This window comes from Myripristis murdjan, chromosome 1 (genome assembly GCF_902150065.1).
Source record: "Myripristis murdjan chromosome 1, fMyrMur1.1, whole genome shotgun sequence".
Taxonomy (NCBI): Eukaryota; Metazoa; Chordata; class Actinopteri; order Holocentriformes; family Holocentridae; genus Myripristis; species Myripristis murdjan.
In genome coordinates this window covers 3417626-3432387 of record NC_043980.1, presented here as the reverse complement: position 1 = coordinate 3432387, position 14762 = coordinate 3417626, and the positions used below count along the sequence as shown (strand labels likewise).

The 14762-nt window shown below is 41.9% G+C and overlaps 1 protein-coding gene across 4 annotated transcripts in view; it reads right to left on the bottom strand.

Annotated features, from left to right (window-relative positions):
- Positions 1-14216, bottom strand: part of ero1b (endoplasmic reticulum oxidoreductase 1 beta) — a 31383-nt gene extending 17167 nt beyond the window's left edge. For 3 of the 4 annotated variants that reach the window (XR_003928169.1, XR_003928173.1, XM_030050052.1), the window contains exons 1-6: positions 13706-14216; positions 10210-10329; positions 5021-5104; positions 4261-4302; positions 2113-2195; positions 765-838 (exon numbers count right to left, since the gene is read on the bottom strand). Coding sequence is in view for 2 of the 4 variants with exons in the window: in XM_030050052.1 (XP_029905912.1) it covers positions 765-838; positions 2113-2195; positions 4261-4302; positions 5021-5104; positions 10210-10329; positions 13706-13858 (556 nt within the window). In the remaining 2 variants the exon portion in view is untranslated. Of the gene's footprint in view, positions 1-764; positions 839-2112; positions 2196-4260; positions 4303-5020; positions 5105-10209; positions 10330-12270; positions 12384-13705 lie in introns of those variants that run through there. The other variant, XM_030050205.1, reaches the window with a different exon arrangement.
- Positions 14217-14762: the final 546 nt, after the last annotated feature.

Sequence of the window (14762 nt, the reverse complement as noted above, 5' to 3'; positions counted from 1 at the left end):
TGCAGTTTTTGGGTCACAGTTCTGTTTGATTTGTATATCAAAGGGAGGGTTAGGACCAGCCCACATCACTGATTCTTTATGTTTTTATAATCCCTCACCGCCTCTTAGATCCTCTGCTGCTGCTGGTTTTTAAAATACAGACTGCCACATAAATAAGAGAATCGTCGGCGAAGACGTTTTTAATTCGTTCCCTCCCCGCGGCTGTGAGAGCTGCAACGAGCTCTGTGGACATTTTTAAATAAACCACGACTGAAAACTGATTTATTCAACATCGCTTTTAACTGACTGTCACGCTTCCTTGGTTTTATTCTTTTATTCTGTACTTTTACATATTTTACTGTTTTTCCGTCGTCCTTTGTGTCTTTCTCTGTTTCTAAATATTTTACTGATTCTGTCTTTGTTTTATCTCCATCTTTCATGTTTCTTTCTGACGTTTGTTTTACTGCCTTTCTCTTTGTTTTTCAACTGATTGCTTGGTTTTATCGCACAGTATTGGCACTTGTTTTTTTTTATTTTATTCTCCGTTTTTTTCACTTCATTGTAAAGTAGTTTAAGCTACACCCCCTGTATGAAAGGTGCTATATAAATAAAGTATTATTACTATTGTTATTATCTGTTATCTTTGAACACATAACTCGCGGTGTTTCCAGGCAGTGAGGGATGCTGGGAGGTAAACCTGAGCTCACATGGTGACAGGACACTGAGAGACAAGCGTCTGCACGGTGACAGACAATAAAATAAATAAATAAATAAAATAAACTCACCGTCCAGCTCACAGAAGTGATCCTGCGCGTCGTCGTGCCGGGCCCAGTCAGCGAACGCCTCTTTGCTCTGGTTACTGAAACACAAAGGAACATGGACTTTATTGATCCCAGAGGAGAAAGTGGGTCGCTGCTGCATGAGGGAACAGGCTGCAGATAAAAAAAAAAAATATGATCAATGAAACTGAGATTTAAGCTCATGTCTTTGTAAGGCCTCATATATTCTGCCTGAAACTGAATTTAAGACAAATTTAACAGCCGAAATGTAGAAAAACAAGCTGCTGACCCGGCCTACCTGTGACTTCTGCCTGGTCAGAGGTTTCTGCAGAGGTTCTCTCACCATCGTAATATTTGTGTAACCCAATAAAACCTCCACAATCCAGATAAATAAAACAACTAGCCACTGAAAAACCACCATGTACAGGTATCAGAGATTTAAATTTCAAGCTTTTTAAGTCCTTTTCGAAATAAATATCAACAAATTTTGGTGAAAAAAAAAAACACTTTTTCTTATTGGAACCAACATTGCAGGTAAGTGCTATATTTGGTCTTGTGTTGAGGTTTTAGGTAGGATCATGATGGCAGACAGAAGCTGCTGCTGGAAGAAATCTCACAGGGACTTTTCTTGTTTCTACACAGAACTGAAGACGGGTCAGTCCACAGAGTTTTGTGGATTTCGCTCCACAGATGCCAAAGGGAATCACCTGCTTTCTGTGTGCATGTAAAATGTAGTGTATGTGAATAAATATAAAATGTATTAAAAACATTAGTATTATGTTTAGCGGCAGGTTTAGAGCTTTGTAGCAGCAGAAATGTTTCATGGAGTTTGATAAAATGTTTATATGGAAATTAAGACCTCATAAATTCCAATTTAGGACGATGTAATGACTTTAAGGGCCTATTGCTGATAAAATTTGAATTTAAGACTTCATTTTTAAGGATTTTTTAAGGACTTGCACAGGTCCTGGCTCTGTATTCCAGTTTTAAAAATAGTTTTTTCAGTCTGGTTTCCACTCCAGCTGGCCTGAAACCCGCCTGATGCCATGAGAAACAAACTGGAAATCACATCCTGCTCTATTCCTGTAATATGATCCATTTGTACATTTCCCTGATATTTCTCAGCTTCAACTGGAGAAATGTTCAAACTCCCTGACTCTCCATGTCTGGAACACAGCCTCTGAACACGCCGCCTCTCCCTGAGCAGTTTGGTAATCTCAGCTGATCCCAGTCCAGCCAAGTGAGAAACCTCCTGCTGGGTGTTTTAACTCCAGCAGGTTCCAGCGCCTCGTTTTCATTTTGTTAAGGAGTGAGAGTGTGAGACACGAGGAGGTGAGGAGGTGTGTGTTCTGACCTCAGGGTGCTGTTGATGGCTCCCAGCTCCTTCGCCTGCTCACAGTCACTCAGGCCAGACACCGAGTTCGCTGCCTGGGAATACTGGGAGAGAGAGAGAGAGAGAGAGAGAGAGAGAGAGAGAGAGAGAGAGAGGGGGACATTGTCAAAGTCAGAAACATAACCATCATCACCATGCAAGGAAAAAATAAATGAATGAATAAATCAATAAATCAATAAATAAATGCATTAAATGTAAAAATTAAATTTCTACTACTACTACTACTACTAATAATAATGCATAGAAACGGAGGCCATAATTATACATGGTTCCTGTGCATATTTTAAGTAACCAGTTAACTAATTTATTTAATGAAGGCTGACAAATTTCTGAACTTATCCCGAGAATTTATTGAATCCCCTGACGTCTACACCTGCAGAGGACGTCACACACATGAAGAGAAGGTATATTTCTACAGACTATTTTAGTGTTTACATGCTGCACAAAATGGACAAAAAAATTGAATGCGGTGATATTTATCCCAAATGTCTTGATAGTCAAACAACACATGATATGACGCTTAACGCTGATCTGAACTTTTAAGTGTAATAACAGTGAAAATTCAGTGCATTCTTCAAAAAACAGCACAACACCAACTGGATGTAGGAAATGAGGAGTCTCAGGCCAACCCTAACCCTGAATTATATAATATAACATCGTCCGTATCGTTTCCTTTTGAGATATTCGTATCTCGCATGTTCGTATGTAGATAACGATATGAGTCCCAGCTGTGACCTTCCACTCTGGAGATAAAAAAAAATTACTTTAGCCACTATCTTAGCCACAATCTTAAAAAAAAAAAAAAAAAAAAAAAAGGCCGGTCAGTAGCAGCAAACGCCTGTGAGACGCAGCGACTCGCACACAGCCGCAGGGAACCGGTGGTTACGGTGGCCTGCAGTTGACACAAATGATAAAAATCACATTTTTTGACGTCTGGTGAAGAGGAAACACGTCACCGCGTTAGAAAAAAACAGATATGATGAAGGCATGAAGGCTGGGTCATATTTTAAATGCCGTCACGATTTTAAATTTCCAAACGTTTTACAGACCTCAGTTCTCAAGAGACTTTGTAGGTTTCAGTGTCCAGGTGTGACATGCGAATATTGAAATTTAGACCTTTTGAATTCAAATGTAATTGATTTTTAAGGCCTAATGTTTATAGAAAAGACACCTGAAGCCCTTTGAGGAGGTGCAGACCGTCCGGACAGGCCTCACGCCTCCATAAGAGCTTTGTGCTGACGCGGCGTTCGATGAAAGTCACACACACACCTGAGCAGCCGAGTGTGTGTGTGTGTGTGTGTGTGTGTGACTCATGGTTTTTCCCGCTGAGCCGTGCAGAAACTGCGGTTTGGGTTGAAATCCCTCCGCCTGGTGTAGCGTGGGAGTCGGCGCTCCGTCTGACCAGCCGCTGAAGTGACATCGACCTTGAGTGAATCCGCTCCAGATGTCCAAACACTCCCGCCTCATGACAAGACAAACACCGGGCGCCGCGCCAGAACGCTCGCCGGTAAACAGACGCCGACCCCTCCTCCCTCCCTCCCTGCGTCCCTCCGTCCGAATGGAAACTACTGCAGAAGATAAGCTGAGTGGTGGCTGATTTTAAGTGTGTGTGTGTGTGTGTGTGTGTGTGTGTGTTTAGGCACTGAATCAGCTGTACAGATAGAAGGTGCTGGAACAAAACGCAGCTGGTCCCAAACGGGAACAGAACAACAGGTACGAGCCTCCCACTCCATCAAACCCCCCGACTTTCCATTACAACGTTCAATCTCCATGATCTCGTGATCAAAATGTTAAACACACCTCAGGTTCAGAGGAATTAATAAAGTGTGTTATTTTGTTTGGTTCTATTGGAGGGAGGCGAACAGAACGTGCACGCTCGTGGAAAATAAATATTACGTTTGGTGAGCGACGAGTTACTGATTCACCCACAGCCGTGTTAAAAATCCCTCGGCGTTTTCCAGAAACCCTCTGACCCGCGGGAGCCGTGGGTTTCAGCTCAGTGATCATCAGAGCCGGCGTCTGATATGTCTGTATTTTCGTTTTAAATTTTAAAATAAAAAGGATCACAAATGTTGATCTCAGAACCGGTATCGGGTCAGGCGGTCTCACCTTGTTGTAGTTCCCAGATTTGATTCCCACCGGGATCTTGCTCTGTAAAACAACACAAAAAAAAAAGACACGATTTCATCAAAGCATCAACATATGTTCCACAATCTACAAATCTGATAAATAATGCATCTATTTTTTGTCAGTTAATCAGGATCATAACACATAAAATCCACCTTTCCAAGTCAGTTATCAAATGGAATATAACAAATGATTACGTGTATTTGAGCATTAGCGCTATTTATTAGTAACTGTAGTTGTTATATTTTAAGCAATTAGGGCAGGAATGTTAGAGCTATTTCTTGAGTGGATTGCAAATTATATTCTCACAATTTTCTAATTTAGCAAGGCGATGTAAATCTTTTGTTTTGACTTATGAACTGAGGTAGAATTAGCACTCCGAGAAAATATAACTGTTTTGTATGTATTGTGGTTAATCAGATGATGATCAGCGGCAACAGAGGGGAAATGTGTAGAACGGGACATCGGTACAGACTTTAACTTCACGTTAGATTTGGAAATGTTTTGTAAATTTTGTTCAAAGTGAGAATAAATCAGTAAAAAGTGAAGGTGACAGAATCGGCGGCTGCAGGGATTTGAGATTTGGACGGTTTAACGAAGACGCAGAGCCCCGTTAAGGCACCATCTACAAACGCTGTAAAGCAGTAAAGTCTACAGTGCAGTCAGCTGATCTGCAGTGCAGCCGTGTGTCACGCAGCTCAGGGCTGAGCGGTGTGGATGTGCAGCAGCTTTGACCTCTGACCTCCGGGCAGGGCTCCACATGGCAGTCTCTGATGGAGCAGTGGCCGTCGTCCGGCCAGAAGGGACACGGTCTCTTCAGGTTCACCTGCAGAGACGACGGGACGGAAAGTCAGACAAATTACAGGTGTGTGTGTGTGTGTGTGTGTGTGTGTGTGTGTCTGTGAGACAGTCCTGCAGCTGCTTCAGAATAAATCACAGGGATGTGCAGCTCTGGATCACAGTGCTGTAGCAGCGGCAGCCGCAGGTGTGGCTGGTTTTCTAGCCTGTAAACAGAAAAAAGCTGCATGGAGGATTTTTTAAACTCTTTTTTCAGACCACATGAACCTGTGGTACAACTTTAGATCCTGAGTCATGTGACCAACTGTTTATTGTTTATTGTTTATTTGGATCTCCAGTCGCTGTTACCACGTCACAGCTGCTCTTCCTGGGCTCCTACATACCGCCTGTATTTGAGCAGCGCTGAAATGACGGACCAGTTCATCAACTGGTCAGTCAACAGGAAGTAATTCTGATTTTATATTTTATAATATTTCCTTTGAGCCATTCCTAAAGTGAGAAGCATGTTATTTCTGTTGCAGATGACCCGCTGGGCCTGCCGGTGGCGCTAAAGGTCACGTTTCATTGGTTCTCAAATGGAGTTAAGCATGTCCCTAGAGGTACACTGGAGTACTGCAACGGGTATGTGAGATTAAAAAAAACAAAACAAAAACAAAAAAACAAGTTAAAAAAAAAAAAAAACTCCTCAGTATCAGGTTGTTGTTTCACACACTGATGGAGCTGAGCTGACACTCTGACCATAAAAGTTGTTTTTTTTTGTTTGTTTGTTTTTTTTTTTCCCCGGCCAGAGGGCAGGGTGAAAATTCGCAAAAATGGGTGCATAATAAATTTTTTTTTATAATTTTCACCAAAAAAATGCTAAAAAAAAAAAAAAAAAAAAAAAAGGGATTGTATGATTTTTGCGGGAGTCTATATCAAACCAACATGTTCTCTTACATCTAATAATAATAATAATAATAATAATAATAATAATGATGATGATAATGATAATACATGTCATTTTTATAGCGCTTTTCAGGATACTCAAAGTCGCTTTACAGAAAAGAAAAAAACAAAACCACACCTCCTGCGTTACAAATTAAGTGACAACCATCATCGGTGGATGGTGTAATCCCAGTTTAACATCACAGCTGCAACCTGACACGACGCCTGCTGAGCTGAAGCAGGTGCAGTCAACAAGTTTGTCCTGTTTTGTGTTTCTGTATTTGAAGAGGACATTCATTCTTCCTGTTTCTCTAACAGCCCTGTGGCTCGCTGTGTGTCGTAATACACTCTGCATGACAACATCAGCCTAACGTGTGAAATGTCGGGTACAGAAATGTGGATAAAATACACACATACAAAAAAAAAAAAAAAAAACAGCAGGATGGTAGAAGCGACAACATGCAAATGTCTGGATTTACCTGGAGCCGTTTTGTTTGAGATTAGCACAGATTTGAATACGGGGAAGTGTGGCTTCACTCCTCAGCTCTGTCATCGCTGGCTGCCACGTCCATACAAAACACACGCAGTCACAACATGTGGAGGTGTGTGTTATTATGTTATCATGTCAAGGGATCGCCAATATTTTATTGCACAACAAATTATAGTGCTGTTTAAAAATAAAAGCGTGGAACTGAGGTTTTTGTTTTTAAAGATAAGCACACATTTTGCACAGGAAATATATATGTGGCAGTGACAGACTGACCAAAAATACATGAATAAAAAAACAGCAGGTACACTCCGAAACTCTATTTATTTCTATTTATGAGCAAGAGTAAATAAACTCAGTGTAGTCAGCACTATATTTGGAGAGTTTAGAAAGAATAAATTTGCATGTGTTCACGTGTAGGACGATGAAAATGTGAATGCAAGGACAGAAACGACTTGATTTATTATGAGAAATTAAACCGCTTTAGACCGGGTAGATGTGTAACTTCAGCATCGTGACGCGATCTCCAAAAAATAATCTGTTGCAGTCAGATGCTGTGTTCACCGCTTTTACAGACAATGGAGTTTTTCATTTTGCTAGGATTATGAACAGGCCGTAAAAAACACTGGACGAAGCTGCCGTGACGGTGTCAGTTTACTTTTGATGGGTTGCTTTTAAGTAAATAATTTATTTATAAAGGTGAAATGCCTGACAAAACATTCTCAGTAAAGTATTAATGTGCTACAGAGACACCCTGGACTACAAATATTACACATGGGCAAGAAAAACGAGGTGCTCAAATCCCTGAAATTATTTGATGTTCAGCACAGTCCACTCAAACAGTGCTCTGACTGCATTATCACGGCCTCCGCAAAGTTTAAATCCATCAGAAATTACTAAAAACTACAGAGGTGTTGGTTTACTCGTCTATTTTGAATCATCGACTAATGGCTTTCCTGGGAAACAATCGACGATTAGAAGACGAGGATCGCGGCTTCTGCAAGGCAACAGCCGGTACGGATCATTTACACACACAGCGCGGACGGTCATCACACACAAAAACCTAGAAAACAGTTCGGCTTTTGCAGGTTTCACTGGTTTTCAGAGGGCTTTCTGTTTGGTGAATAGAGCCTTCCGTGCATTTAAGCTTCATCAAACAGGAATCCATGGAAACATTTTTTTCCACGCCATAAAATTTATCTACAGCGGCCGCCTGCATCATCGTGATGAGGCAAGGCGATGCCCTATCTCCAGCTTTATTTGCTGTTGTATTAAAGATCTAGCGATGGAAATCAAACAGCTGGGAGTGGGTGCAACACACAGGGACGTAAACCTGAGCTCTTTGCTTTATGCTGATGACATAAACCTGATGGCAGAGAATTAAAAGCCGACAGAAACTGTTGACGTGCTGATGAACGGTGTAATAGATGGCACATTTCTATCGATCTAAAAAAAAAAAAAAAAAGACAGAGGTAATGCAGTTGAGAAGGTCAGGTAAAAAAAAGAGAACATTTCAGTTCTGTTTTTGCAACAGAAATCTTGTCTTCTTTATCTGGTAAATCAGCGTTAGCAGACTGAGACAGCAGAGCTCTGGGAGGTGTTGCAGGGGAAATCAAAACTCGAGGAAATGTGGGTTATTCCACACTCTCTCAGTTATTTCAGTCTCGTCTCCGTCCTATTCTGGATCACCCCTCTGGGACACGGAGGTCAAAACACTTCCACAAAAGTGAAATGGATGACAATGGGGCGATGAGATAGTTTCACGTCCACAAACCATCACCCATGACTGCGATCGACAGAGACATGAGGTGGGAACCATGTGAGGTCAGGTGGAAAGACAAAACGGTGAATTTGTGGAGTTGATCGCTTGATAAACCAGAACCACAAGGATTTTTTTTTTTTTTTTTTTTTTTTTTTTTAATGTGGGACCTCTCAACAGGAGGAGAACAGGGGACAAAAATATCTGAACCACTTCAGGAGCATCTCTACAACCACAGACAGGGGATGAGAGGACATTTAAAGGAATATTCCAACATTGCAGGCAAAATCCTGTTCTGCAGACGTCCCCAGACCGAGACCAGATGTTGGACACCGTTTCCACCTCTGGACGTCCCGTGGTTCAGTTCCTATGGGTATCATCTCCTGTTAGCTTAGCGTAAAGACTTGAAGTCTATGGGAGTCGTTAGCCTGGCTCTGTCAAAGTGAAAAATAAACCTTCCAGCAGCTCCGAGGCTGTCTTAGTGACACAGAGGATCATTCATTCATTCAATTTCCCAAACGCTTATCCTTGAACGCGTCGTGGGGACAGTTATGGATCTGAAATACACATTTTGGGATTTTTTAATTTTAAAACTGGACGTCTTGGACATAAAAAAAAAACACAAAAACAAAGGAGAACGGTTTGAGGAGAAGTCAATCAGTGGTGGATCTTCCTCGATCTTTAAGCAGACTGACTCCCAACTTTTTTTTTTTTCGTGAGGCGGGCCTGAGCGAGTTTGCCACGTTGGATTCAGCAAAAACTCATAACTTCAGGAAACTTTCATAAATGTTTGAGAATATTGGTGAACGTGTTGACTCGGGTGGCGCCATATCATATCGTTCATGATGACACCATTATGAAATTGTACACACAAACACACAAAGTGTCATGATATCATAACAACAGAGTTAAAGCAGCATAATGACAGCGTTCTGTTACCATGACAACCAACAGAGCAGGAGTCAGGTCAGTGTTTTCCACACGGCCCAGGTGCATTAACACCTGCACAAATATCATTAAACCCACTCAGGGTTTCCCAGTAGCACCATTAGTTTCTATGTGGTCACCACCACCATGTAAGCAGCATTTTGGTCGGCCCAGGCACACACACACACACACACACACACACACACACACTGAAACATGTTATTAGAAGAATCGGGGGTCAAAATTCGTTTCCTTTATGGCACCTTAAACGCCTCGCTATGACTGATTATTGGACCAAGGAGGCGTCGGTCAGTACCATCTTATTTTCCATGGTTTTGATCATTAAAAGCAAACGCAGCTCACCTGGCTGCCCACCTGGCTGCTCACCTGGCTGCCCACCTGGCTGCCCACCTGGCTGCCCACCTGGCTGCTCACCTGGCTGCCCACCTGGCTGCCCACCTGGCTGCCCACCTGGCTTGTTGTGAAAATGGAATCGCAGGTGAGAAAAATTCACGAGTTGTGTGTTTTGTGTTGGGTGCCGGGCAGCCAGGTGTGTGTGGTAAAACAAAGTAAAAACACTAAGTTAAGGTGGAGGATTGACTGGAATTAAGACGGTGAAATAGAAAAAATGTAAGATATTAGGCTAAAGTAGTTTTTTCAAATTGTCACTCCCCCCACTGTAAAGTGTCATTCTGTGGGAAACACTATAGTTTTTTCATCATATCGTCTTGGTAATGGTAATACATTGTGATATTATTTTAAGTCTACATCGCCCACCCCTCGCACTGACTTCTCTTGAATCGCTCATATGTGGCATTTAGAGAGAATTTTGTGAGCATGAGTGGGTCCCGTTTCTTTTAAACCGGAGCAGTGAGAGCGAGGCAAAGGGGCGGAGCAAAGGCAGCGTAAAGTGGAGGTGACCTGTCAATCACAAGGCAGCTGAGGCCCGAAGCTCACATGGGAAACACCTTGTGTGTTTGTTAGTTTGAGCGGCGGCGGCGGCGGCGGTGGCGGCGGCGGCGGCGGCGGCTCTTACCCTGTAGTATCTGAAGTAGTCTCTCTCCGTCAGCTTCTTGATGCTCGGGTAAATCTTGAAGTTGTTGAAGACGTCGATGCTCTCGATGTCGCAGAAGCAGTCATCCAGCACGCCGGTCAGCTGCAGGGAGCAGACGGATAAATAACATAAAATCACATGACGGCGACTCTGTCAAACTTCAGGGCAGGACATGTTTTTTTTTTTTTTTTTTTTCCCAGCAGTAAATAACTCACATCTATTATTTCACCAAAGTTTTTTTTGTTTTTTTTTAACTTTTCTCAGTCAGGCTGCAGCTCTGAGCTCCTGCCTCCCCAAACACAGCAGGGAGGATTCAGAGCCGCCTCCCGGTGATCAGCCATCTTTACTACGGACTGACAGACTTTACAGACCTGCAGCACAGCCTGAGGAGAGGGCAGCTTCCTATTGGCCGTCCTCAAGTCAGGGATTTAAAAAACAAACAGATTTCTACCACAGCAATGTAAAAATATTCACTGTCACTCAGCAAAAGATAATCCACGTCCAGAATAAATTAAAATTATTATGATCCTTAACACTTCTTGCCTTGTTTTCTTACTATTTCTATTGATTTTACGTTGCTGTTGTTATTATTTTATATGATCTTTAATGTCTTGAAATGTGACAGAGACAAATATTATTTTAGGATGACAGGATTTACTTGCTAACATAGTGATGTTTTTTAGTCCCTTCATTACAATGTGATCAACTGTTTATTTTTTAATAATTTGTGTTTTTTTTTTCGTTAAGTGTTTGTTTTTGGTCCACAGCTGCTCTGCCCAGCGGATTAAAGAGTCAGTTTGTCAGCCTGGCAAAGAAAAAAAAAAAAAGCTCAGCTGGTAACAGAAAGGTAATGAAGGAACAGAGGAAGTTTCTTTTTCGCTGCAGTTTTAAAAGTCGGCTTGAAAGAGCGCATCCTGCAACACGACAGGAGGTTTCTGCTGCCTGTCCTCTGACCAGCCGGCCTCTTCCTCCACCCCACCTCGACCCCCCACCCCTCCCCTGTGTGAAACCAGCAGACATCGCCGGCTGCCGTGCCGCGGCTCTGCGGGTTCATCACAGCGCCACCTGGAGAACCACTGAGGAACTGCCGCACGGACACAGGAAACATAAAACTCATTCATTTAGACTGAAGAGACTTTTTTTAAACGAGTTCTGACCGAGCCTCAACGGCGAGTCACCAAGAAGAAGAGCTTTACTCTCCTGGCAGCTAAAAGTCTTCAAAGTACAATCAGATGATGTAATCAAACAAACAAACAAAAATTAATTAATTAATTAAAAATATTAAATAAATAAATAAATAAATAAAATAACCCAATAAACAAACAAGTAGGTAGAAAGAAAAAAATAAATGTATAAACAAAATAAACACAAACAAGCAGTTAAAAGAAAAAGAATAAATAAATGCTTATACAGAAAAAGACAAAGTAAATGAATAAAATAAACAAGTAGTTAAAAAGAAATAGGAAAAAATACTAATAAATAAATTAAAGTAATAAAAGAAATTTTAAAAAGACATAAAAATTTTGATTACTATTTCACACTGGCTGTTTCTGGGATTTTGGATATTGTTATTAAATGATATTAAGGCATAAATGTTGTTTTCCTGGCCTTAAAGGCTGCGTTACAGCAAATAAATGCAGTTTTCTGAACTTCCAGCTGTTCTGTCGTTTGTGTCCAGCTGCTTGGTTCTTCACGTCCACGTCACTACAGACGGCTCATCAGAAACCTCACTGTGTCAACACTTTGTTTTGTGAAAGCAACATCAAGCTGATCGAGGTATTCGGTTGAAGAAATATTGCGATTTTCGATTTTATCCACATCGCCCGGCTCTACAGCAACATATGCTGGGCACCGTGAGGCACATGTAAGATCCAAAAGAGAAAGGAAAAAGAAAAGAAAAGAGAAGGAAAGAAATCAGCACTCAGTTAAAAAGTCTGATTCCTCTTTTTCCCCTGGTGTTGCAATAAGGCAGAAAGTCAGTGGCGCTTACAGACAAGCAAATAAGAAAAAAAAAAAAAAAAAAAAAGAGTGAAACAAGCTGACCTCAGAGAGCAGCAGGCCACCCCAGCCGAGCAGCGGGAGGAGGGCGGTGCACAGCAGGCAGAGTCCCCTCGGCATGCCGCAGCAGGTGTGTGTCGCGCTGTTATCCTCCTTTAATTAATTAAAATAATCAGCTGGAGTTCCGCGGCGGGCTGTCAGCGGCTGCGGCAGGGGCGGCGGACTGAGCCGACAGCCGCTGCTCCATGCCCGCCCGCCCGCCCGCCCGCACCTGGACGCCGCCTCCGGGAGCAAACCAGCTGTCAAACTAAGCCCCGCCCGCCCGGCTTCTCTCTCTGTAGTCTTTAGTCCCGCCCGGCGCCGTCGGGACCCGCAGCGCGCCGCCGCGGAAAGAACTACAACTCCCGTGATGCCGCGCGAGGCGGAAGCTCGGCCGCGGCCAATCAGAGTCCACCACGCTGTGCTAGTCACCGATGAAAATAACAGTGGGTTAAGAAATCACCGTGTGTTTACTGTGGTTATCACAACTTTATTTTAGTATTTATGGACTGATTTTTAGTTTTTTCCTTCTCCGTAATTTGATTGAATTCAAGTACACGATGTTTTACGCGTCACACACACAAACACCTTCTATAGATTTACTCAAGTATAGAAAAATAACATTAAAATAAAGTACGATGAACAACAAATAAGAAAAGAAAGAAACCAAAACCGCAGGTATACTCACTAATTGGAGTAAATTCATAGTTTTTGTCAAGTTGTGATTTGACTTTTTTTTGTTTTACCGATTTTTTTTAAGCCAAATCATTTTAAGGATATACCAATTAGCCAAAAATAATAATAATAATGATCAAAATAATTATATAATGATTGATGAGCGGAATAATTGGGTTACGTTGTATTTTGTTAACCTCCTCCTTAACTTTTAACACAAAACTGGATGACCAGCAATAGTTCAAAATGTGCAAAATTGCATTGCAAGGTGAATTACATGACGAATAGTGTTACTGATCATGTTAAAGCCACGTTTTCCTTGAGTTTCCTCTCTCAAAACAGGAAGGCGCTGAAGGGATTTTGTCAATAAAATAACGAACAAATTGAATTTACTGGAGAAAATCTGGTGTTTCGAGTATTTAAACGTTAGAAATCTACAGAATGTGGTCTAAGTCATAACTGACAAAGCTGTGCAATATGAGTGTAATGTGTTTTTTTTTTTTTTTACGGAGAGCTACTGCAGCTAGCTAGCATCACACACACACACACACACACACACACACACACACACACACACACACACACACACACACACAGCGAGTGACGTCAAAATAAAGATGACAGTGGAAAATGCTAGAAGATTTTTCTGAATGGAGAGAGTTCATGGCAGTGGAGGACACCGTCTGCCACGTTACAGGGGATTTAGACGATAAAAGTGTAAATTAAAGAGCGTCACCCGGGCGGGCTGGGTGTGTTTGTTTCTTACGTGACAGAAGCAGCTCTGGTCCGGGCCGTCCGCCGCCGCTCGGCTCGCCGTGCGGGGCTTCACGGGGCTCTGCTGAAACCAGCCCAAAACAAAGTTCCCGAAGAACCACGCCAGCACCAACACGAAGAGCGCCTGGAAAGTGATCTTCCACATGTCGAGCGAACACTTTAAACTATAAAAATAGAAAACAAAACCACCGGAGAAGAGCTGCGGCTCACGCCAGACGAGCGGCTCCTGCTGTCGGTGAGTCTCTCGGTGCTGCCCGGGGCTTTAGCATAGCTAGCGTTAGCATCCGCAGGCTAACACCCGGCAGCCGGCGGGTCCTGCGGGTCTCCTGCGGGACTCCCTGCGGGGCTCGGAGCGGCGGCAGCTGCTTCAGGAGCCGCGGACCGGATATCACAAGTTAAAGCCTCTGAGACGGAGCCGGACGGCCGAGCGGAGCGGAGACATCACGGGCAGCGTTTGGTCCACAGCAGCGGCAAGCTAGCAGCTCCTTCCGCCTACGACTTTCAAAATAATGTCCCGATTGCCAACGTAACCAATCTGCCACGTGAGATCATGCATATATTATAATAATTAATTGTTTTTATTAAACTGACATGTTACATTTTTAGGCGTCCCAAAATACCATTATCCTATATTTGTTGTCATATATGTGTAAGCAAATTCACAGACTGATACTGCTGTTTAATGGACATTTAAATAAATAAATGAATAATAAAAATAAAATAATATAATATAAAAATAATTTAAATTAATTACATTTAATGAAATTAATGAATATTAATAATTTAAAATTATTGTAATTCTAAAAATAAAATTCTATATTTGTAGTCCTGTGTAAGCAAATTCACAGACTGATACTGCTGTTTAATGGACATTTAAATAAATAAATGAATAATAAAAATAAAATAATATAATATAAAAATAATTTAAATTAATTACATTTAATGAAATTAATGAATATAAATTATTTAAATTAATTATTTAAAATCCTATATTTGTAGTCGTGTGTAAGCAAATTCTCAGACTGATGCTGCTATTTAATGAACAAAAA